Source organism: Pecten maximus, chromosome 9, assembly GCF_902652985.1.
Source record: "Pecten maximus chromosome 9, xPecMax1.1, whole genome shotgun sequence".
NCBI classification, from domain to species: domain Eukaryota; kingdom Metazoa; phylum Mollusca; class Bivalvia; order Pectinida; family Pectinidae; genus Pecten; species Pecten maximus.
The window spans coordinates 27,576,640-27,604,284 of NC_047023.1; the positions used below are offsets into that span (position 1 = coordinate 27,576,640).

The 27,645-nt window shown below is 35.8% G+C and overlaps 2 protein-coding genes across 2 annotated transcripts in view; both read right to left on the reverse strand.

The window, feature by feature from the left end:
- Window positions 1-543: 543 nt before the first annotated feature.
- LOC117334327 lies at window positions 544-16,453 on the reverse strand. The gene is made up of 12 exons (XM_033893867.1): window positions 16,255-16,453; window positions 15,600-15,757; window positions 14,920-15,006; window positions 12,672-12,830; window positions 12,098-12,220; window positions 11,053-11,590; window positions 10,129-10,334; window positions 9,540-9,653; window positions 7,704-7,862; window positions 5,777-5,893; window positions 3,207-3,395; window positions 544-2,521 (listed from the first exon to the last, which is right to left on the reverse strand). Exons 1-12 carry the CDS (start codon window positions 16,412-16,414, stop codon window positions 2,000-2,002), a joined length of 2,532 nt encoding a protein of 843 aa, XP_033749758.1. The 5' UTR covers window positions 16,415-16,453; the 3' UTR covers window positions 544-1,999.
- A 7,476-nt stretch (window positions 16,454-23,929) lies between these two features.
- LOC117335235 (dual specificity mitogen-activated protein kinase kinase 1-like) overlaps window positions 23,930-27,645 on the reverse strand; it is a 33,929-nt gene continuing 30,213 nt past the window's right edge. The window contains exon 11 of the mRNA XM_033895226.1: window positions 23,930-27,634. Coding sequence (XP_033751117.1) covers window positions 27,545-27,634 — 90 coding nt within the window. The 3' untranslated portion in view covers window positions 23,930-27,544. The remainder of the gene's footprint in view (window positions 27,635-27,645) is intronic.

The window sequence follows — 27,645 nt, forward strand, 5'->3', positions numbered from 1 at the left end:
CAAATTAAAATCTAGATGGTCATTCTCACTACGTTACATGGACATCTAACAACATCGCATATGGGGTCACGTCAGAATGACCTTTTGGATTAACCAATCAAATTACTATTTACAGAATCTTGGAAGTGATTTCCGTTTGTCCGAAATAGCATGACTAGAGTGCATGGCTTACATGTGTCAATCTATTTCAAGTCATTTCGTCGAACGAAGCATATAGCTATATACCTGCTGTACCGAAGTGGTTAGCTTCAGATGCATGATGTGACGATTGGGTAAGATCGATGATATCGAAAAATTGTCAATTGGACCTGAAAGCGAAATATTGAGGTAACAAAGGTCACCAGAACGTGACCCGCGATGTCGTTAGATGTTCATGTAACGTATTGAGAATGAACATCTATATTTTAATTAGATTTTTTACTCCAATGCCATCGTTCACACGGAACATATCAATTTTAAGCATCCATCTTCCCTATAAACATCTACATGTATAGAAACATTACATCAAGTTACCAATTATGTCAAGGAAAACAACTCAATATCTAAACCTTAAAAACAATTGTATTTCCAAACTTAAACAAAATAATTCACTTGCATTGTAACTCATGCAGTCTGAAAATGTTCAAATCAAGAGATCACAGTGATCTTGGCACTCACCGTTGAATGATCTTCATTGGATCTATGTAAGAATGATTCGTTCCCTACTTTTCCCTCTTTTCTTCTTAATTATCCAACAACCAGGACAACCTTCATATAGATAAAATCTTATAAAGATCTCAGAAAAGAAACACAAATAACAAACTCACACCATCAAAATTCAAGATGGCTACCTGTCGGCCATTTTGTTTTCCTTATCGGATTCAAAAAATTGAATTGTTACAACTAGCGAGCAAGGAAAACCTACCTGTGAAGCTTGAGAAATATCCTTCCAGTATTTTTCAAAAATAGTGATAACAAACATTGTCAAAATCCATGATGGCTATTCGTTAGTTTTTCTTATCAGAATCAAAACTTAATGGGCACAACTAGGGACAAACGGGAACCTACACGTAAAGTCTGAGAAATATCCTTCCTTTGCTTTTCAAGAAACAGTGATAAATAACTTCCATTGTCAAAATGGAAATTGACCATCTTTCGGCCATTTTGTTTCACCAATTACAATCAAGGTTGAATGGGCACAACTAGGGATCAAGGGGCATAGAGTGATTAGACTAGTGCACCATCAACAACAGGTGGCTTATAATTTTAATGAACATGTAAACATGTGTAGTACTACAGCAGGTTTGAACACAACATCACACAACCACACTGCAACATATATATGATTTAACATCAAACTAAATTTAAAGATATTATGTTATGTTCAGGAACAGTTCATATCAAATCACCCAATATGCATGCGACATGTTACAAATCACATGTATAAATGTTTACGGTACAAGAGTACCATCATCGGTACAATAATTTATCCTATTTCAACATTAACATTCTTGCACACAAGGTAATTGTTATCTTCAAAATTTATATCTCATTTTTTTTTGGTTTTTTTTGGCACTTACTTTTGGAGGATTGGGTCTAATAAATTATAATTAATTGATAAGATATTTGAACAAAATCCACCTGCTTAAAATGACATTTGGTCAGAGGATCGTATATAATAAATCAGATTCTTTTGGTCGGTAGACACCACAAAAAACTATTCTTTAGTCAGTAGACACCACAAAAAACTATTGTCCAAAACAAAATCAACAAAGATCTACAATTCTATACTCAACACAATAAGCAACCATTTACAACAGTGATTTCACCCTTGTAGTTACTTCTATATCAACTGTAATCTTGATCTTTGTACAATACCACACAAGTTTTCAATTTTAAACTGACATGTACCAGGACAAAAACATTTAATGCATGTCTGAACTGTAGCAGTCTAAATCACACAAGAAGACAAGATGTCACAGTACCACTGAAATATCTAGAGACAGCAATACTCAATAATTCACTTGTTGCCTTCTTCAAAGTCACTTTCGGGAGAGAATGCATCACTAAGATGGTTATCTATGGAAGGGTAGCGCCACCTTATTCTAGCCACCACACAGCTGGGGGGTTTCGGTACTTCTATGTCACCTTTCCCAAGGTTATTCCACTGCCATAGGATAAAGCAGCGATAGGCTTGGCGTCTGTACTGGGCATTGGAGATATTACCAAGCTCTGTAAAGTTTTCGGTTGGTAACCCAATGTCTAGAAGGCCCATGAGGAGATGGTCTGGCCTGAGGCACACACTGCGGAACGTCGGGTGAAAAGTGAGACAGGGAGTCTGGCCACAACACATCCGCATCAGGCTATTGTCCATCTCCACACACTGAGTACAGGTGCACCATTTAGGGGGCGTGTCTATCTGGACCCGGTGGTAGGGGGCGTGGTCAGGTTTTACATAGGACTCCACATGGAAGGGGTCATCTTCCAGCATCTGTATCAGTGCTTGTCGTGTTTGTTCAAGTGTCATCCCCAATATTTCTTGCTGCAATCAAAACAATGAAACATTCATTCATCATAATTAATTTGGAAAATCAGGCATGATAATATAGATAATCAAATATTGCATTAGCTGAGGACTCTTGGCAGAAGTTCATAAGAAGCCCAACACAATTCTAAATCATACTTCAATCTGCCCCAATTATACAATAGACATATACTATAGGTGTGTTACTTGTGTGGAAATTTAGTTGAGAATCTGGCTAGAGTAGGGTTTTTGTCTTTTTTCCAGTCTTTTGTAACTCATCATAATTTTACATTTGGTTAATTAATCTGCCTTTCAATGACACGTCACTTATAAATAATTTCACGTTTTTTTATATTTAACTATTATTACCTTAGAATTTTTGATGATTTACTAAAATTTCCCCCGTTTTATGACAAATTATCATAGTTTCATCTGTATATTGACAAAATCGTGGTCTCACCTCTATTTTTGACAAAATCATGCGGTGTCACCGGTATTTTTATGACAACTGATCATTACCTCACTGGTATATATATGGGAAAAAACCTACATACCTAACATACATTTGTATATCTGTGTTTCCAGGACAACAGACTCATAGTACCTTATATATATTTGTGTGAGTTCCGTAATTTAATAGGATTTTAGTACACTGTATAATCTTTCCTGAACCCTGGGGACACCTCTGCCACCATAATCTCACCTGAATTTTCAGAACAACAGAATGTTCTTGATAAGTTTCCAATTCTGCTTCTCTGTCAAGTTGTTCATTCATAGAAAATTCATCTGCGTTAATCCTAACGTTACGAATACTTTTGATAGCATATGGAGTTGTTTTCTTCAACTTCGTTCCTTTCTTTTTCCTGCTTTGTCTCAATGGCAAAAACATTCCCTGACAGAAAAGTAAACATAATATTAAATGCTTTACATTATAAAGATACACATTTCGAAATGTTTCATTTCATTTCAACTTATAAAATTACAAACTACTCTTCATATGAACAACATCCTCTTTGTATCCTCTATGATATAATATCAACTTGTTCTATTTTACAACAATCATGAAACAAGTGTTATTACAGTTATATACCGTTACTAGTTATATCAACAGCCCTTGTTGGAAACATGTGAGGACTCTTATTGTGGCCAGTAGGAGAAAACTAGTCTCATTGAAAAGACAAGTGTGTTACCATTGTACCACCTGACCACATACTTTGTTTTGTTTTTGTTTAACGTCCTATTAACAGCCAGGGTCATTTAAGGACGTGCCAGGTTTTGGAGGTGGAGGAAAGCCGGAGTACCCGGAGAAAAACCACCGGCCTACAGTCAGTACCTGGCAACTGCCCCACGTAGGTTTCGAACTCGCAACCCAGAGGTGGAGGGCTAGTGATAAAGTGTCGGGACACCTTAACCACTCGGCCACCGCGGCCCTACGTACACATACATACAAACAAACAAGAACTTCTAAACATTAACAGGTAAGGTTAATTATGTATAAACTTATATGTTAGACTTTTAAATAAAAAACACCAATAAACAGGTTACCTGAAGAATAATGATAAGTGTACATGTATATTTACATTGTATATTCTATTAAAATTGTAAGTCTGACGTATAAGAGACTGAAAACCATAAAGTCTGTCTTCCACATAAGTACTGATTACTACCATCTCTGCTGATCTGCCTACTGATCTCTTAAGGAAGAGGATTAGTCAGATTGTAACCCTTGGCTAGAGAGTATGGACTGAAATCCTGTGAACTACTCACTGTTAACCCTTGGCTAGATATAGAGAGTATGGACTGAAATCCTGTGAACTGCTCACTGTTAACCCTTGGCTAGATATAGAGAGTATGGACTGAAATCCTGTGAACTACTCACTGTTAACCCTTGGCTAGATATAGAGAGTATTGACTGAAATCCTGTGAACTACTCACTGTTAACCCTTGGCTAGATATAGAGAGTATGGACTGAAATCCTGTGAACTACTCACTGTTAACCCTTGGCTAGAGAGTATGGACTGAAATCCTGTGAACTACTCACTGTTAACCCTTGGCTAGATAGAGAGAGTATGGACTGAAATCCTGTGAACTACTCACTGTTAACCCTTGGCTAGATATAGAGAGTATGGACTGAAATCATGTTAACTACTCACTGTTAACCCTTGGCTAGATATAGAGAGTATGGACTGAAATCATGTCAACTACTCACCGTTAACCCTTGGCTAGATATAGAGAGTATGGACTGAAATCCTGTGAACTGCTCACTGTTAACCCTTGGCTAGAGAGTATGGACTGAAATCATGTGAACTACTCACTGTTAACCCTTGGCTAGATATAGAGAGTATGGACTGAAATCCTGTGAACTACTCACTGTTAACCCTTGGCTAGATATAGAGAGTATGGACTGAAATCATGTGAACTGCTCACTGTTAACCCTTGGCTAGATATAGAGAGTATGGACAGAAATCCTGTGAACTACTTACTGTTAACCCTTGGCTTGATATAGAGAGTATGGACTGAAATCCTGTGAACTACTCACTGTTAACCCTTGGCTAGATATAGAGAGTATGGACTGAAATCATGTGAACTGCTCACTGTTAACCCTTGGCTAGAGAGTATGGACTGAAATCATGTGAACTACTCACTGTTATCCCTTGGCTAGATATAGAGAGTATGGACTGAAATCCTGTGAACTACTCACTGTTAACCCTTGGCTAGATATAGAGAGTATGGACTGAAATCATGTGAACTGCTCACTGTTAACCCTTGGCTAGATATAGAGAGTATGGACAGAAATCCTGTGAACTTCTTACTGTTAACCCTTGGCTAGATATAGAGAGTATGGACTGAAATCCTGTCAACTACTCACTGTTAACCCTTGGCTAGATATAGAGAGTATGGACTGAAATCATGTGAACTGCTCACTGTTAACCCTTGGCTAGATATAGAGAGTATGGACAGAAATCCTGTGAACTACTTACTGTTAACCCTTGGCTAGATATAGAGAGTATGGACTGAAATCCTGTCAACTACTCACTGTTAACCCTTGGCTAGATAGAGAGAGTATGGACTGAAATCCTGTGAACTGCTCACTGTTAACCCTTGGCTAGATATAGGGAGTATGGACTGAAATCCTGTGAATTACTCACTGTTAACCCTTGGCTAGATATAGAGAGAGTATGGACTGAAATCCTGTGAACTACTCACTGTTAACAAGAGACTTTTACTCAACTGTAGGTCCCTTTTACTCACCTGTAGGTCCCTTTTACTCACCTGTAGGTCCCTGAAGCGACATGCATTGTTGTTGCAGTTTGAGCAGCCACTTGATTTACACGGACATGTCCCACATGTACCTGTCCTGTAGCACGGACAACACGGGGTTTCAAACTTCTACAAAGAAATATAACATGTACTTGTCTAGAGTTGGGTGACACACTTGATAATTGTTGATGTTTTTGAACACAAAATAAATGAAATTTGATAGAATTTGGATAACAAGAGTACCACAGAGTGGAACAATGAACTATTATATTATATCTGATGCCAAAGAGACATAGATTATTGTATCAAAATGTTGTTCAATAAAAAGTAATAACTATATGTCATGGTAATATATTCTACCAAGTTTAGAAAGATCTGTTTAAATTATACCAAGTCAGGAAATGTCTGGATCAGATTAGAACATATGTGAAAAAAAATGCAGCAACAACTTTTTCAAAACAGGAATTCCACAGAAGTGGATGTGTCGCCTGCGAAGCATGTTGGGTGATTACAAAGAAAGTGATACAATTCAAACAAAAAGGAAAGACTTTTTGGGGTGTTTGAAGCTCATAAAACATTTCCCGACAGATAATGCACATTATATACAAAACAGGTTTTTTTATTCATTAATATACATATTATGTAGCTTTATAGCTAAACAGTGTATTCAATGGTTTCTTTTCTGAGAACTACCAGTTACCACAAGTCATTATTTCATGTACCAGGTAATTTAAATAAGCACTTGTACTTTTGGTAATGAATGTCTGTATGAATGTCTGTTTGAGCTTAATCAGCCCAAGGAAACTTGAGTTATGGCACAGAAACTAATTTTCTAATTTTAGTAACAGTGACCTTGATTTTTGACCTTCAGGTCTGAAAAGCAGTCCCATGCAAGCCCTTTTGGTAAGGAAGGTCTGTATGAAGTTTTTAGCTTGATCAGCCCAAGGAAACTTGAGATATTGCACTGAAACACATATTATATGTATAGTAACAGTGACCTTGACCTTTAACCTCCGAACCTGAAATGAAATCCCATTCAAGCACTTTTGGTAAGGGAGGTATGTGTGAAATTTGGGTTTGATCGGCCAAGGAAAGCTGACTTATCGCATAGAAACTTCTTGTGTGGACGACACTGCTGCTACTGTCGTCGACAACATTGTGATCCCTATATGTCTCTTGCTTTTCGCAGGCGACACAAAAATTACTGCATTAGAAGTGGCTAGGAAAATTCAACTACATGCATATCAAAATTATAAAACTACAAAGTTTACAAAGTATCAGTGGAATATAACAAAGGAGATCCCCAGACAAACAAAAGTTTACACGAGATGGACAGATGGACATGTACAGTACAATACCATACCATAATACTCCCATCAAATGACATGCATATGAAAAGAGAATCTAAAAAGAGGACTAGAGTGCATGTATTGCTCAGCTGGATATTCAAGTGATTATGGTAAAACACCCCCATTTGAGTTACATTACAAATACTGTCTGGGTTTGGGATCCGCCACTAAGTATAATGCATTGAGGTCAACACTTTCCTTTATGTAATGTTTCGCTTTCTGGTTCCAAACGTTGGACGTTAGGACTTCAAAATCTATTGCAATTATACATACAGTTAAACCTGTCTTAGAGACCACCTTAATTATGCCCCTGGGTAAGCGACTCCCTCTCCTATTTGACCGTAATTTTCAATTCCAATGTCATTTATATTCACTAGTTAGCTGAACCTGGATTATAGACCACCTGTCATTAGTGACCTTTTTATTACATCCCTTGGAAGGTCACATATGACAGGTTTGACTGTATTATGATGGGACTCTTGCTCATGTGACTTCCTTCTTGTTCCACAGGGATCTGGATGCTTCCAGTCAAACTAAGTTAAATTTCAGTCATTGGTTACGAAGTAATTTGAAGAATTTATTCAACTTACCGGACAATGGAAGATACGATGGTTTTGATGAACTTCAATACTGGGCAAAGTCACATATATGCGTTTTTCTTGGCGAATTCTCATCTTCAGCTTTTCCACTAACTCCAAACCACACCTCAGGTTTTTGGACATCTCTACCCTTTTCTTTTTAGTACTAGCCTGAAATGAATGAAAAAATGTCATAATAATAACAAATGTAACGACAAGTCCACAGTACTACAGATTACACACTGAGACTCAATAGTCCAGAACAAGTTTAGATTTTCTGATGTTGTGAATCACTTCACTAGCCCACGGACCACATGGTTTTTACCCATTGTCCATGAAAAATCCCATTAACACAAGGATACTCCAATCATGTAAACTGCCTTCACATGTACTAAAAGAGCCGACTTAATTTTAAAACAGTTAAATTTAATTTTCTATTTCTTTCCCAAATACTAAACTTGACATACTATATACTAGATTGAAATGACACTAAATTATGTAGAATCCAATTCCTAAAATAGATAACATTACGATTTTATATGAGTTTAAGGACATCTTATTACCAGGATAACCTGGTGTTGTTGTAGTATTGTTGTGAAAGATGACCAAATTTACAATATTATATACTCAATATCTATAATGCCGACAATGGCAGGTGTAGTCTACGATCACAAAAGTACAGGTACAGTGATGTATCATGAATTTTTTTTGTCAGTTCCACCACTTTGGTCTTTGGGGTCAGTCATGGCCCTAAAACCATATAAATCCCCCTTGATAATTAGGGCTGCAATAGGTACAATGTAACCTGTCACAGGTCATGGTCAGGTTTGAGATCTGAACCAGGGTTGAAAAACATGTACCAAACCTTAAGTATGTGTACTACAATTTTATCAGATCCCAATCAAAGTACAAATATTTTTTTCAAAAATACTCTGGTGCCTTTACTGTTTGTCATTGGACCTACGTTAAATCCTATCATGTTCTGTGCTCTTCAATAAGGTTAGGAACACTTACATTGTTACACACACTTTCTCATGGTCAACTTTTCTCACTCTAACTCAGCAAAACACAAAGGCTATACTTAGTCTATTACTTACAGTGATCCAAGAGTTGGTTTCCTTTGGCACTTTTTTAATAACATATATAGATATATAACCGACTAACACTAATACCCGCTTAAAAATATTTCTTGAATACATAATTATATACTAGATTAATAATTTATTAAACAATCTTACCAGATTATTGATTTGAATCAAAAATGCTAAAACTTTAAATACAAGTACTTGCAACCAACTTCTATTAAAATGGTACAATTGTTTCCCAATCAGAAATGACATATTGCTGTGCTCTACATATACTTGGTTTGTTTTTGTTTAACGTCCTATTAACAGCCAGGGTCATTAAAGGACGTGCCAGGTTTTGGAGGTGGAGGAAAGCTGGAGTACCCGGAGAAAAACCACGGGCCTACAGTCAGTACCTGGCAACTGCCCCACGTAGGTTTCAAACTCGCAACACAGTGGTGGAGGGCTAGTGTTAAAGTGTCGGTACACCCTAACCACTCGGCCACCGCGGCGCCTTCTCTACATATAATGACAGAAACCAATCAAGTCAGAACCATAGCTAACATGTTGTACGACATACAGAATGCGGGTCTTGCTTTCATAGTTTTATCAAAATAAGCAAGATATCCAGAAAACCACACTAAAATAGGGACATTGACATTCTGTAAATGAAGGACCATAGCTAATTGAATATAAACAAATAACTACTGCTATCAAAGAGTATTAATACATTTCATGTCATCAAAATTGATCAACCATTCCAATAGTGATCAGTTTTTCTTACCCTGAAGTCTGTAAATCTGATGATGCTGTGTATGGATATCAAAGCAGGACATGGCTGTTTCATGCCAGCAGTTGAGGATTTGCGAAGTCTACATGTACATTCTTCTGTGCAATCCTGAAAAAGAAGCGAAAAATGAAAACAAAATAAACATTAACAACAAATGTCTCACATTCTGTCTCACACCATATCCCGCCTTCTATATCACACCATGTCTCACATTCTATCTCACACCATGTCTCACATTCTATCTCACACCATATCTCACATTCTATCTCACACCATATCTCACATTTAATTTCACACCATATCTCACATTATGTATCACCCCATATCTCACATTCTGTCTCACACCATATCTCACCTTCTGTATCACACCATGTCTCACCTTCTATCTCACACCATGTCTCACATTCTGTCTCACACCATATCTCACATTCTATCTCACATTCTATCTCACCTACTGTCTCACACCATATCTCACATTCTGTCTCACACTATGTTTCACATTTAATATCACACCATATCTCACATTCTGTCTCACACCATGTTTCACATTTAATATCACACCATCTCTCCTACTACAGCTCACCTTCTGTTCCTCTGATGTTTTGTTACACAATGCACACCAGGATTTCTTCTTTACTTTACTTATTTTAGGGTTGCGGTTGAAGCGACACATTCGAGTTTCCCTCCCTAGTATCAAGTAAGGTACATTGTCCGCCACAAAGTCAGCTGGCTTCCAATGGTCCGTGAGAGGAGCCCATCTTACCCGATGATTGTCCAAACACTTAACCTCTGTAAATGAGTATTTGAATCTGACAGTCATGGAACAACAGTCATATTAGTTTTTAGAATTGAATTCTTATCAAATCATGAAACAGTACTTAATGTTCAGTAACAAACTCAAGTGTGAGATATCAAAAAGTGAAACTTACAATTCTTTCTGTTAATTCAGCAATAAATATTGATACTGTCATGTAATTTCACTTTTATCAAATATTGGAAAATAATTTTGGGAATTTATAATATTTGTCAATTTCCATATCCACAGAACTTCGACACAGTTTTACAGTAAGACTAATCATAGAAATAGCTTTAGCTGGCCCATTTCAACTGCCCCTTTGGGATTGGGGAACTTTTTATATGACAGAGCTGGACCTCATATTATCCAAGATGCTACATTTGAAATTTGGTTAAAATCCATGTTGGAGTTCCTCAGTAGAAGTCACTTAAAGAAAATGATGAAAAAATAAAGGACACAGCAAAAGCTGACCATGGTCCTTTGAACCAAGTTTGATATGTAGTGTACTTAGTTTCAGGGTAATTGGATCATTTATAAAGTTGGTCGAGCGAGTCTATCCCTAAATAACCTCGCCGATTCATCAGAGGGAATAATGAGCTAATTTAAATCTTAGTGCAACAAATCATTATAAGATGAACAGTTTGTATATTGGTAATATATAACCTTTGTGATATAGAACATATATAAAGGTACACCTATCCACATCATTACCTGTTAATCCTAAATCAGTAATCCTCGTAGTTTTATTGCACCGAAATATACTGAACGTGTCCTCTTCATACTTTGTGATACATTCTTCCATAACACTTCTATCGTCGGTGTAGAAACAAGTATCTGACACAGCAACGCTTCCTGCTATACCTCTCCATGGCACTTCCTTCATCGGCCTTTCCGGTGAAACATGTACAGATTTCTTGTACTTTTGTTGAATATTTAATTTTGGAGTCTGGAGTGACTGGGCTTGCTGCCTAGGTGATGCGGAATTTGACAGTGTCTGTTGGACTTTCTCTCCTGGTGTGTTTATCAACACATACCCCGGAGTCTGGCCTGGTGTCTCTAACCAAACCAATTTTGCAGGTGTGGGAGCTGTTTGGGACACTGATTTGGTTGGAGAAGACATCAGGTCTGGTGACAAAGTATTCATTGATGCCAGAGCACTAGCTGCTATATTCCTTGGTGAGGGGGGTTCCAATTCCAGACCTGTTGGTAAACTAGTTGGGGACGACATATCCATTTCCCCATCTGCAATCTGTTTTAAAAACAAGTGCATGTTCTGAAAATTTTTTTCTCTTCCTGCCGTGCAGAAATATGATCCAAAAATCAGTCGCTGCAATTTTGTGTAGGATCAGAGAACAATTCTGTTACAGTTAAATATCGTTATTTCGAACTCTGATTACTTGAAGGCCATGCTTAATTCAGAATAAACATTCAGTTCCAATACCAAAAATATATAATTTACTTGAGAGCCCTCGAATCCTCAGAATATGTCAAGTTTTCCTGTTTTTCCTGACCCAATAACTTCGAGATAGCGAGGTTTGACTCTATTACATTTGTTATCAGAATATTTTGTGCATCAAATTTCCCGGTACAGTGCAATTTTACAGAGTGTATATATACTGTAGAAGTTTTTTTTTATGGTTCAATTTGCTGGTTTTACAAAACAATAGATGGACTTTTGGCAGAAATTGTTAAACAAACTATCCCCTGAAAAAAAATAGTGGTAACCATGACAGCCCATAAGGTACTATATAATGACCTGGATCTCTACTCGACAGTGCTCCTCCTCCACCTTATCCATTGGCTCCTCTTTTATCCTACTACCTATCAATTTCTCAGGCAGGGACTGCAGTAGCTCGTTCAGTGGAATCTTGATGACTTTCTACAATGAAATATTTAACACTGTATCTTCTCAAATACTGAAATTGGTTCAGAAAATTAGGTACTGATTGATAACTTGTGATCTGAAGTAAGATGGTGGGTGTGTAAAAGGTGATTTACCTCTTTGAAAAAACTATCCTGGAATCACAAAATATTTGTATAGGCAGAAAGACAAAGATACTGCTCTCCAATTAACTTTGAATAAATACATTAAGAACCAAAGGTTGTCAATTTTACCCGCGGGTATATACATTGTATGTGTTGCCATACAACAATTTTCCATTTTGTAAGTGAATGGAAACCTAATAGCTATGTAGAGTGGATGCAGGGTATGTCATGTATGTGTTAAATTTTCTGTATTTGACATGCTACTTCTGACTGATGAACAATGACACATGCTACTTCTGACTGATGAACAATGACAAGTGCTTGCAGAGTACATGTATACATACCCCTGTTGGAAGTGAAGGTGCATGATTATGATCCTCTTCCTCCGGCATTCTTACATAAACTTTGTACTCCTTTATAGTGGACTTGTTTTTAAAACTTTTCTTCAGCTTCTCTGACAGAACTGTCCTCCGGGCCCTGCCCATCATGTCTTTACCTTCGCTCTGCATCAAAATCAGGAGAAATCGGTTACATTCATTAATGTTTGGTAAAGAATGGCCTTAACAAATAAAACAATAAATTCAACTCCGATATTTTGTCAGTTGAAATATTGTGTTTGATTATGAAATCATAATACATAAATTGTATCATAATTATACTACTTTGTCATGCTTTCACCCATCTGTTTAGGTCTGGTAAACGGACCCATTTCCAATGAAAAAAAAGTGTGATTTTCCCAATTTCCCACTTGAAAATTTCCAAAAACAAATCATATAGAAAATATAATATTCTTTCCAATTATCATGTTGAGCGTGTCGAGAAAATAAAAATATGACTATTAGCAGCACAACTACCATTGTCATTTGACAGCGGGCAGCGGAACTAGGCAATGAGTATGGTGATTAATTCATAGAGGGTTCCAAATTCATAGCCATTTCAATGATCAACGTTTTATGAAATACGTCTGTGGCACTAGGTGTTTATAATTACAAGCGCTGATAGATCACAATAGGAACACGATGTTACACAATAGCAAGTATTATGCATTACTAGCAAACGTAAGAAATCCTACAATAAGTCTGTTAACTATATGCCCAATGCTGATCTTTCTGACCAGCGAGAAATGGACCTAGCAAGATACGAGCATTTACCGATTACGATAGCTGTACTCTGGATATAATCATTAGAGATCACCCTTGCCGACAGCTATCTAAACATGATATTGTTGCACAGGAGAGATACTTTCAATCATGGTTGGAATTTTCACACGTTTATAAAAAATAGATGTGTGTCATTGATAAAATGGTGAAGGGAAAGAAAAGCAAAGAGAGTTAACAAACAAAAAACCAAAGTGTCCTAAAAACAGTTCTAAATTTGCTATTTCATTGTTAGAAAAAAACGGGCTTAGAGCAGTTTTGAGGATGTTTAGTCAGATTTGTTGCTGCATGATTAGGGGTTCAAGATCTAGCTTAACATCTGGAAGTATCACCTCCATATGCTCATATGTTTCAGTAACAAATGTTACTGAACTGATAAATTATTGTGATCACCTGGAGAGAAAGTTGGTGAATTCTATAAATCAGGGTCAATTCTTCACACTGACCCTCTTATTTTTTGGTATTAAATGTTATATGAAACCCTAGACATTAGTTATAAATCATAACAACCATATTCAATTCAACCATTTGAATGATAAACTTTAAAAGGTTAACAATGAATATCAGAAATCAACTGGTTGGTTGGTCTCTCTATATGGAGACAAGAAATATGATGTATTTAATTTACATACATTGATTTTGGGACCTCCTGGACATTGTTTTAGGTCAAAATTTTCTTGCGCAAAATATATATGGAAAGAAGGTTTTTTCCGGCATTTTCAGCCCCAAAAAGTTACTGCACAAATTACACTGGTTTTTGCGGTAGTTGTTACAATAATATTTGTCAGAATTTCCCCAAAAAGCTGTTTTGTCAATCAATTTTTCCTAATTTGACCACAGGATCCGTTTCCCAAAACCCCCTGATAAAGCCCTGTTTTAAAGCTGTTGTACAAAACGTTATCTTTAAAAGTTCTTATTAAAAATTAAGGGAGATAACTTCTTTCCCTTCTTAATGGCAATGAATGTTATCAGTACGTTGTACCATTACCTATGTGTAAATAACCTAACCAAAACTTTGACTATTTCATCATATGCTGTAAACCAAGCAAGTTCCTAAGTTCACAATTATCTCAGAATCTCAACAAGTCAGCATAATTCCCTGGTCATAAGCTGAAGTCTCTCTAATGGTACAATTTATGATTAAGGAAATAGATCTATGGGCAATTTCAGTAAATAACTACTCAACAGGAGGGTTTGTCAAAATGGAACCACCAACAGAAATGATTAAATATCAGATACACTTTCTCCTATGACCACCATGCTGGAATAGCCCTATATATGCTTCTTCAAATGAATATGTTGTCCTGTAAGAACTCAAAAGCTCATTCTACCTACTTGACTGAGGTATTATGTGCCGAGCGCCTTCACCATCTTGGCTTATTGCAAGTTAAATATGGCATATGCTTTCTTGATCCACCTGTACAATATATCATACCTTGAATTGAGGGAATTTGATAACTTTGCATATTTTCACTTGTGCTGGACAATTCCTCAATATTCCATAGTCATGATCATCTTCATTCTGTAAATAAACGAAAAGAAAATTTCTCATTGATGGGAAGTGCTATTTGTAGATGTTGCAGTTATTCATCAAAGCTTCTATCAAGGATCATATGATTCTTTAATTCATAGCTTTTGTTTCATACATAATTGTAGTTTAAACAAATAAAGTTAGAATTAAAAATGGATGATTGACCCTGTCCAGTTCTGTTACATATGAAATGGGACAACAGACAGACAGAGTGATAACGGAAAATATTTGTTTACACAGAGAACTGTCCATGTATGGAACACTCTCCCGTCGAATGTAGTAAATGCTAAAAACTGTAAAGCCATTTGAATAGAAGTGAGAAGAACATTGGAAAAATCAACCGCAAAAATATTATTTGAAAGAAAACCTGAACTGTGAATGTTTTAGTTTTTATATATATTATTTATTACAGAAATGACTGCCAAGGAATGTAATTTCCTACTTTTGTCAGAATAAATTTATGTATCTATGTAAAATAAAATGAGATACATTATATATATATATATATAGGAACAACTAGGTATTAAAGAATTCAGAAAGTGTAATATTATTTATCAAACATAACAGTTATGTCTCATATTTACCAATTTACGCTTACGACTTTCCCTTGGAGTGTCTTGTATACAGGTCATTTCTTCATTCCCCACAATGATAAAAGGGATACTGTCAGATGCTAGGACAAACCCAAATCCACTGGCATTGTCTAGGTCCTCCCAGCATATATCACATCCAGAGGTCTTATCTATATTGAAGTAAACATTAATGTGTGCATACATAATATATGTGCAATGCATATTCACAATTTAAGTTGCTACAGCCTAAAAAAAAACACTAAAAATGACAACATATTGTCCCCCTAGTTCATACACCAGACATGGTGTCAGGGCCAGAGGAAAAAATCGGGCTAATATCCACAAATCCCCATGAATTTACATAAAGTATGTGCCCAAACCAACCGTCGATTTATCTACCCTCGCTCAACAGTGACGCCCAATACATATTATTTATAAACACCGTGCATTCATAATTTCACTTATACTTGCAGTTTCTTTGCTTATGTAAATATGTTTTGTACAATTTGGGGCCGTGTACTACTCTGATATCAATTAAGATATACCTCGACGGCAAAAAAAAAAAGTAATTTTTCTTGACGAGTGAAACCGAAAGCATAAAGTACTGAGTGGGTAACATTTAGCGTTCATAGGCGGGCGCCTGGGAAACGACACTTCGCAATCTTACCATGTACGCTTGTAGCTTTCTGGGTTTTGTATTTCATGCAGGTCCTGGATTCCTGATCAGATATGAACCTGTAAGCGTCTTCATCCGATGAAAATTCATGGATTTCTCCTATATTATGTCGCATTAAAACCTCACTGGTTTTCTCAGTCGACTCCGCCATCTTTGATGTCGACTAAAGAGGGACAGTCTGGGTTACCGGAAGTGAACGATAGTCGTTTTTAAGGACTCACACAACTAAATAATTTACTAGCCTATAACTATTGACCCCATCCCTTCATTCGCTCGTTTGAAGTTCAATCAAACCCTTCGAGGATTGAAGAACCAGAAAAATATGACAAAAAAGGAAAGGCCTGAATCAGCCAAATACCTAACTTGCTTCAGATAATCTACACCAATGTTGAATCCAATATTTTACTTACTAACAAGATGGATGAACTTAAGACCAATTTGGATTGAACGGTGTTTTTATTGCGTTTACGGTTGTATGAACGCAATGGGATACAGACGTATTCAATATATATAAACGCAACAAAAACATCGTTCAATGCATATATTTACATCAAACGAATCGTTGAAATACCTTACGAAGAAAATAAAAGTCGGATCGATGTATTGCGACGTTGGTAGTTCTACTTTGTACGACAGCCGTGGTTGCTAAGATCATATAGTTCCAGTGAATCTACGTAAAGATAATAATTTCAAAGAAAGTATCTGGGTCGGGACAAAGTTACATATTGTACATGGAAATAAATGTGTCCTGGTCGGATGCATACAGAAGTCCTGATACAACAGAGGAAAATTCTGAGAAGCTGACGAGGGAGCTTATCTGGGGTGCGAAGAATCACCGAAACGGACCGAATCGGAACCGAAACGGATCTATCAATAGGGATGAATAGCCAATAAATGTCATTTTAAAAGAATGAAATACCTCTTATATTATTTATAATCAAACTGGAACGGGAATAAAAGTATACGCTGCGTTTTCATATATATATATATATTTATCATATGACTACCGTTATATACGGTGTCATAAACCCATCACATAAATTTTCTTTATGACACTAGTGTAATAACACCTTTCGCTACGCTGATTGGCTGGTTCCGTGAGAACTGTATTCATACGCGTGGGAACGACCTACTTCTTTTTCTACGACTCGTAAAAATGGCGACTAGTGCTTGTAAACTTTGAAAAAAAATCAACTGAACGACAAATTGGTCTATTAACATAACATATTGTACAATCAAAGATAAAATCCAAGATGTAAACATCCACAAAAACGTATAGTCATCTACTGCTTATGGGCGATTTTAATCTACCCTAAATAGACTGGAAGTCATGATCTACCAAAAATGACAAGGAAAGCGAATACTTCATAGAATGTCTGAGGGATAATTTCTTATACCTTATACCAACATGTGACAATTTACACACGGTGTAGAGAAGGAACAATCCCATTAGCTTTGATCTGATTGTAACAAATGAAGAGGAAACGATAAATGAAATCAGATAGGATGCAGTGACCATTTAGTATTAAGCTTTAATTTCAATTGCAAGGAAACCATCAATAAACAAGAAATATCTTTAACAAGAAATATCTTTAAAAAAAAGATAAACGGCATAGTTTTAATGGTGGTGGTTATAACGTAAAACTACTGGTGAAATAAATTAACGAACTACATTTTAATTAATAAATGCGCAGTTTCAGCACGGATAACAAAATTATATCAGTTTGAATCATTTTTGGTGATTATAGGACTGCAAATGTGTCATTTGAATAGATGCATCCACTTATTCAGCTTGCATTCAATGTAAAAGGGAACCTTTGCTTACTCATATCCATATTGAAACAAATGACATTTATTCCGTCTTATCTAATCTGGACTGTTCCAAGGCAGTGGGACCTGATCTTGTAAATCCAAGACTACTTAAGGAAGCGGCAGCAATTTTGTGTTATCCCCTTCAAATAATCTTTAATTATTCTTTAGCCACTTCATCTTTTCCTAGTACATGGAAATTAGCAAATGTTACCCCTGTGTTTAAAAAAGACGATCCTTCTCTTCTCAAAAACTATCGACCAATATCTTTAATTTCAATAGTAGGTAAAGTAATGGAGAAATGTGTTTTTAAGTACCTTTATAAGTTTATTACTGAAAATTCTCTATTATCACCGTCTCAGTCTGGATTCAGAGCTGGTGACTCTACAGTAAATCAGTTAATTGCAATCACTAATGACATTTATTCAGCTCTAGACAAGGGTAAAGAAATTCGAATGATCTTTTGTGATATTAGTAAGGCATTCGATCGAGTTTGGCATACGGGTTTACTTTCCAAATTACGCAAAATAGGCATCGGTGGAAGATTTTTATCATGGTTTCAAAGTTATTTAAATAATAGGAAGCAAAGAGTTGTTGTTGATAGTAAGACTTCCGAATGGATGGAAATTAGTGCTGGGGTTCCCCAGGGGTCAATATTAGGCCCTCTATTGTTTTTGATTTTTATTAATGATATCGTTGAAGGCATCAACACCACAATAAAATTATTTGCAGACGACACTTCTCTTTATGCTATAGTAGATACTCCCACTCACTGTGCTGATATGTTAAATGACTGTTTAAGGAAAATACATGAATGGTCTGAACAGTGGTTGGTTAAGTTTAACCCAGAAAAAACCGAATCTCTTTTAGTGAGCAGGAAAATTAATAAACCCCGTCACCCCACATTATTCATGAATAACGTTCCTGTTAGTGAGGTCAAACATCATAAACATATAGGGCTATTCCTCTCCCATGACGGTTCTTGGTCTGAACATATAAATTATATGATTAAAAAAGCATCAAATAAACTAGCCATCTTGAGACGTTTCAGATTTAAAATAGATAGGAATTCACTTCAAACCTTATACTTCTCCTTTATCAGGCCCATACTAGAATATGGGGATATCGTCTGGGATAATATTACTATTCAACAGTCACAATCTCTAGAAAATATTCAACTGGAAGCTGCAAGAATTATAACGGGTGGGACCAAACTTACAAGCCATGCTAAATTATATGAAGAAACTGGGTGGGACACTCTACAATATCGCCGTAAAGTGAAGAAAATTGTTCAGGTACACAAAATGATTTTTGACCTCACTCCCCCATACCTTTCTAATTTACTCCCTCAACGCAGAATGGACGTTCATCAATATAACACACGCGATGCTGATAACTTAAATAATGTATTCTGTAAAACGAACTTCTACAAAAACTCTTTTCTCCCTTCTTCTATTGACCTGTGGAATTCACTACCCCCAGATATTAAAAATAGCCCCTCCCTTAGTAACCTGAAAAAATACCTACACAGACACTCACCGACAGTCCCTCCTTATTATAGTTATGGGAAACGTTCTGATCAGGTTCATCATGCTAGATTGAGGATGAATTGCAGCTCTCTAAATGCCCATCTATTTAGTCGTAATCTTATCGACAGCCCTGTATGTTCATGTAGACAAGCGCATGAAACCACTGAACACTTTCTATTGTCTTGTCCAAACTATACCATTGTAAGAAACGAATGTTTTGTAGATCTACCAATAGACTATACTTTTGATATGCTTCTATACGGAAATCCAAATCTATCGATTACAGAGAATGAAAATATTTTCCATTGCATCCAACTTTATATTTTAAAAACCAAACGTTTTTTAAATTAATAGTGCCATTTTACGAGTCCCAAGAGGTCACTAGTGCTGTATATTTACATTATATTACTATGTTTTATTATGTCATTTTGCTTATGTAGTACCTATAGTATCACTAGGTCCCATTACATCTCTCTCTCTCTCTCTCTCTCTCTCTCTCTCTCTCTCTCTCTCTCTCTCTCTCTCTCTCTCTCTCTTCTCCCCCCTCTCTCTCTCCCTCTATCTCTCTCTCTCTCTCTCTCTCTATCATCAATAGTTTTGTTTTTAAGTTATACTATTTGACTAATAAATGGCTATACAGTGTTGTCACCCGCCAATCTATTATTTAAGGAGACAGATTTAAATAAGTATTTTCATACTTTTTTTCTGAATCCTTTTATTATTATGTATCATATATATGACATGTAAATATTGAATAAAATATTGTTTAAACTAAAAGGGACATCACGGTAAAAACGTTGCAATTTTCACTGAATGTACGCGTTTTGTTCCTTTCCAGTTATGTTTCTGTGCTGTCTCAATGTCCACAGTCAATCCCTATGTCCAGCTTGACCACTAGTTGGGAATCCCCCTCTTAATTTAGCGCGGAAATTGTTTTTAAATCATTACGAGCATGACTGTTTTGAAATCGTGGCAGCACAAACACACGATAGTTTACAAGGCGATATCTATATTCCATCTAGGTTAGTTGGATAACGATATTATAGTGGTTTAAATGTTAAATAACACGTTCTGTATATATTACGGCACACATATTTACGTGAAAATAAGTGTAAGCACTGTTCATATAGTATAGTGACAGTAGCGATGTACTGGTACAGACTGTGTAACTATTACCGAGTTTGTGGAACTATTACCGAGTTTGTGTTAATATTACCGAGTTTGTGTAAATATTATCGAGATTGTGGAAATCTTACCGAGTTTGTGTAAATATTACAGAGATTGTCATGACCTACTATCAAACAATCAAGCAGAATACGAGCGGCGTCCGTATTACTGCTGTTTTCATGTTTGAACTGTTACAGTCTATTGTACTGCTTCCCAAGTTTAATTCTAGGATTGTGTTTGACCCATTTTCCTATTATTCTCTTCATTGCGGAAGCTGTTATCGTTTTCAACCGCAGTCGATTCACATTGGAAGCCATTTTTGTTTCCATGTGTTTTAGTTTGTTGTGCGCATGCGTTTATCGTATATGTCACCAAATTTTTGCATATTAGCGAATTGTGATAACCTTTTAATAATTGATAATTCTTTTTTTATGTACATATATCATCGAATTCGAATGGGTATTGTTTAGAAGGTTATTTTTTTTAAAAGATATACCCAATAATATGATAAAAAATACAAAATAAATATTGGTTTACCGTGAGGTTCCTTTAACTTTGTTTCGTTTTTAACTGTATATCTGCATTTTGCATTGACCGCTACATTGACCAATCACATATTTCATCTTGGCCAGTAACGCCACCTGTCGCGTCATATCCGGGGCCAAAACAAAATTAGACGGCTATGCCGAAAAATCAACAAAAAAACACAGAATGTGGCCACGATATATGAAAACAGGATGTGAGAGGCAAAATACAGGGAATGCACTAAGGCTATACAATACATTCATCAAAGCATTTCTTTTATTTTTTCGATCAAATGGTCTGTCTGTTCATATTTCCTTCTTCAAATAAATTTCACCATTCTTAAATTTATTAAGAATAAATAAGAGCCATTCGTACTGCACAGCTCGGCATGTATCCGTTTTGGATGAATTATGCAGTTAATTTCCATATACAGTTGGTGCTCATTTCTAAAAGTATTTAGTATGCGCTAGGCTGGTTGACACTAGGATATGAAAGTTCATGTCATCAGATTCCATATATACCATTTATACAACTTGCACATCTGCATCTGGTTAGTAATCATGATAGAAACATATTAGCCCCTACTCTGCTATACAATATTTCTTTCTATAATATATATTAACCAGATGTCTGCGATACAATATTCTTAGGTTGTGTTAAAATATTGCATCAAAATCTTAGCCTATGTTGATCTTTGACGCGAGCCAGCTGATATATATACATGTATATATATAGCTGAGACCTTTGACCTTGATTTAACAGATTAGAAAAAAATGAAATACATCATTCTACTTTTGCGAATTTTTTTTCTTCAAAATGTAAATAAATTATATCAGGTCCTAGTAAATAGGTCATATGGTCTTAATTAGTTCCATTGTTTCATTACTATCATTAAAGAGTAGCAGAATCATCCCCTACCTTGGGATGTGCTGGAGAAATCTCTTACCCTTGGGGATATTCTTGATTGTCGATCTAACTCTCAGCTCAGGCTGGGACGTATAGGAATGAGTCCAAGTCCATGGCTCAGAGGATGATTATTTTCACCCATCCTGCATACTTCCTTGAGTCGCAGACGACATAGTTGTCACTATGTTGGCTATGGCGGTGTCAGAAGCGTCAGTGTCGGTGTCGTTGGGATTCATGTCCAAAGGTCAAAGATCAAAGTCACTTACTAAAAATAGAAAAGTTGTTTCCGTGCGATAACTTATGTTCCCTTGAGCTAATCAAAATTCAACTTAAAGCAGATTTTCCTAATCAAAAGTGCTTGATTAGGATTGCTTTCAGGTCCAAAGGTCAAGGCCACTGTTACTAGACATAGAACATTTGTTTCTGTGCAATAACTGTAGTTTCGTTGTACCGTTCAAACTCAAACTTCATGCAGATTCTCCTTACCAAAAGTGCTTGTATTGAATTGCATTTCATGTACGAAAGTCGAAGGTCAAGGTCACTCTTACTAAAAATAGAATTCACTTGCTGTGAGAACTCAAGTTTCTTCAATTTTCATGCAGTTTTACCTTAACACAGTTGCTTGCATGGAACTGTTTTTCACTGGTCCAAAGGTCAAGGTACCCGTTATTATAAATAGAAAATCAGTTATCAAAAATAGCAAATGTGTTTCCTTGTGATAACTCAAGTTCCTTTTGGACCATCAAACTAAATTTTCATGCAGTTTTTCCTTACCAGAAAAAACTTGCATGGGATTGCTGTTTGACTGGTCCAAAGGTCAAGGTTACTGTTACTAAAAGTAGAAATTTATTTCTATGCAATAACTCTTTTAATCACTCAACTTCCTGCGCAGGTGACACATCCACTTCCGTGGAATTCTTTGTTTTATTTACCCAGGGTCCAAAGGTTCAAATGATAATCTTTATGACAACACCAACACAGAGGGTTGAGATCTCCTTGTCACACTCCCACAGGGCAAATGACTTTTTTATGATCTTACTCTGTTTACTCTCTTATGTATCCAATATTGACGCAATGCAAAACAATGTTGACGTATGATTTTGACGTCACTTCATACTATTGACAACCACAGATACTCCATACAAATATCTTTGTTATATACAGTGTATTGCAATTTCCCTTAATCCCTCAGAGGTGTGACTGGCTCCTAGGCCAAAACCTGATGGCCAACCTCTTAGCCTTCCTACCAATTGTGGTTATGGGGTGTTGTTCTTAGCTTTTTCCGTGTTATAACTAAGGAACGGACTCCATCCATCATATATTAAAGGTGTATACTGTAGAGAGCTCGCCCAAGGATGTTCCAAGCCACTTTTGGTTAAAAACCGTTTACTGCCACAAAAGTTTGGAGGCATAAAATTATATAGGTTTACCTTGATTTAAAAAATATTTTATTATCATAAATAAGGAAAGTTTTGATTGGATTTTGGCATGTAAGGAACACCCTTTCCTTTACTTTCCATATATAGCTCTATTCTTCTGTTCAACAGTACACCCTCATTCAACAGTAAATGTTCCAGACCAAATTTAGGCATATTCAGCTCAGTCATTCTGAACAAGTAGTGTTGTTGTTGTTTTTTTTGTAAAGGAAAAATTGACAATGAATGGTGCATCATTGGACAGACTGAACCAGTAGAAATATCAGACTGATAAAGAACCAACAAAAACCAGTCTTTGAAAATTCAGTTGATTTTTTATTATGTTTATTAGTTTTTTTTCACTTACAGATAATAGGAAACTAAATAATGCTTAAGTGTTTCAGATCTATTAACACACTAATATTACAACTAACAGAATGTCAAACTGTAGGAGCTCTGCTTTTACAATTTGGCTAATTTGTTCAATAAATATTAACACTATATGCAAACTGAAATCACCAATGGCATTTACTTTCCAACTATCAAAAAAAGGTACATTTTGTCACCATTCTTGTTACGGTTTGTTATATATACATAATACTGACTTTTATGTATATAACAATCCGTACAACAATTGTTACTACAGTAGTACCATATTACCATAGTTAATATACAAAATCAAGACAAAACTTTACAATCCATATTTAGAAATGGTTCCCCTTGAAAAAGCATATCAATATCGACTAGCAGGAGTAACTAGACATCATTGTTGTATGTACTTGTCAATGTACATGCCTCTTATCTATCAAGTGGTGACGTCAAATTTCTTTCACAATTTGAATTAGTCAACAGGGAATGATGTCCTTTATTACTTTGCGTACTAGTATAAAGATTACATATACACATGTCAGAAACATCTGATTAATTAGTATAAAGTTAAAACAATGAAATAATTTATGTGTGAAAAAATCAACAATTCAGATCATACTGTTCTATATGCTCCAATGTTGACAAACAAGTGAAAGTAGTAAAGGAAAGCAACAAACAATTCACCAGTTGTAAACAACAATGGACCATTCTCTGTAATGCCATTCCACTATCACAGTCCTGAAATCCAACACATATTACCAAAGACTTTTTAGAAATTTCCTTATCAAAGAAAGACTAAGGCCTAAGAAAAAGTCACACCAGAAAAATGACCATAATATCATAAGAATTAAAATTTATGAAGCACTTTTAACAGAGAGAAAAAAAATCTGCAGTTACACATACATACAGAGGCTAAACACAAGACTAGGCAGCAATAAAGGAATGTTGTATGGATATTGTGTCTGAATTTATCCAGATGGACATACACATAGATACAGCACCATCACTCACCTAACTACTATGACCACTAATTATACCTGATTTTAAAGGTATCTATATATCATAATCTCTCAAGTAAACATGTCATATACAATCAAATAACAATCCTTACTGCAGTTTTACAAACGTTTAGTGATAACCATCTTGTTTTACAAACGTTTTAGTGATCTCGACAGTTTTATTACTCGACATATTTTCATTAGGTGAACATTTAACTTAATTGGCCTAAATAATAGGACAACAGTAACATGCATTATATAAACATTTTAGTGATCATAACGAATGCTTCAATGATATTGACATTATGTTACAGTGTATTACAAAAATTTAAGAGACCCGGATATTTTTTTTTAAATGTAACCCTGATGAATACTAGCTGCATTATACCACTCGGCTAGAGATATCTTCTCTTTAGCCCTGATCCATTGAGTGTAAGACTAGTTAGCTAGAGGTCCTGGGTTCGATCCCTAGGGGAAGCAGTGATTTAAATTTAATTAATCAAGTGCTCTGTTACATAATCTTCTAAGTGATCAAGATTTTATATCAAACTATCTTTTAAAGTGATCATGATATTGTACTACGAAAATATGTCAGTGACTATGATAACATGTATTACAAACACTTCAGTGATCCTGATGTTTTATTGCAAAAACTTCAGTGATCATGATATGCATTGAAACTGTATACTAAAACAGAGCGTTGTCCACACCAGCATGTGGCTAAACTTGACAATACCAACATACACATCAGTTAACCATTACAGATATCTACACATGTACAGGGCTCGCTCCACTACCAACATGTTTTTTTCATGTTAAGAAAATCAACAATTTACGAAGAAATTATTTGTCAACAAATTAATGATAAATCAGCAACAACACGAAAATCTTGCCATGTCATGACTATTGAGAAGTATTTACCGAATTAAAACACGTATTATCCCGGGATATCCAGGTTTGGTGGGGAATGACGACTCCGACAATACCAACTTAACTGATAAAATAGAGTTTAACTGCATATAACAAGTTGCTGATAGCACAATCTTTATAATATATACCAGGACATAAACTTGATCATATCTTACAGAAACTATTTACACGTTAATATTAAATAGATAATTATTATGACATGTAACATTGTTATGATGACATGGAAACCATATTTGAGAAATACACACTTTTATATTGCATACATTTACGGCAGAATCTCAGTTCTTTCTACATGATGTATTTCAATCACTGTTACAGGCTCAAAAAGACCCTAACGTAAAGAGTACTAATGCCTCTTTTTCTATAATAGTGTTTCTTCCAATTCCTTTCCACAGAAGCATTCAGCCATGTAAATTTCAGTATAAAATGCAACTTACAGATTCTGAATTAAATACTGACCAGTGATCCACTATACAATACTGGGTCTTCATCACCCAATATTGATTCGTTCCAGGTGAATTTTGAAAGATTTCACTCAAAAAAACTGTGACAAGGGAAGCAACTCTTCCTACACAAAATCACTTTCCTCTAAAAAAAAAATTATCACAACTGATCATGATAGATCGGTACCCTTTGCCTCAGAAATTTGGTAGATCTCAACCTCATGATACCATCAACATGATGTAGCTTAAAGTTGTTACAAAATCAAACTAAAATTTTCCATCTCAGGTCCAAATAGTGTAGAGTTTTACTGAACTGGATTTTTATACACTGACAGTTGCTACCAATGAAAATAGATGAAGAATAGCAACTGTTTTTTTAGCAAAACATAATCATTAAAAATAAAATAGGTTAATAAGTTTGGAATAAATCAGGTAAGTATTGAAGATAAACAGCATTGTATTATGTCAAACCGGGCCAAAAGTTGGAAGTATTGATTCCATATTTGAAGGGAATGATGCTGGTAAAATAATCATACAATGATATCTGTGTAGCTGCATCATACAACAACCTATACCCTTCATAGTTGAGTTCAAAATACAAACAAAAAGTTAGAATTGTTACAGAAATTATCAAACAGATACTAACAAGTTTGCCTCCAGAAGCATTACTATAAAACACAGTACTCAGTCTTTAACACAAAGATAAAGATACCAGCACAAAGATAACCGTTTGGAAGACGAGACATTCCATCGAAACCTTCAAAACATCCATCTCTCCACACATTCCAAATAGATCAATCTTTATATTGTGTAATCTAAAAATAAGTTCATATTTTGTAAAGACTGATCTAAACTCCCTTGCGTTATATGGTAGAAGTCTGAAAGTTTTACTGTATCTATCGTAACGTTTATCTCCATTAAAAAAAATAATTCACAGACAATGAGTGTGAGGGTGCGGGTGTGTGTGTGTGTGCATGCACATACATGCAGAAAATATGGGGCGACACTGCCCCCTATGTTACACAGTGGCCCCTCATCACACCTGTGTTACAACATCCTATATACTGTGATATATAAGTGATATAAGTCCAGCAGCCTATACATGGTCAGCAGTCGATCCTGGGGACCAGCCATTACAACACCTCTCTAGGTGTGACGTCGTAAACCGCAGCTAGAACTGACCTATTTCTCTAGGTCTCTGCATTTGTCTTCATCACTTTACACACCCAGTGGCCGATGTCCACATCTTCTGTCTCTGACCGGGTCACAAAGGGATGATTCTGTCCATACA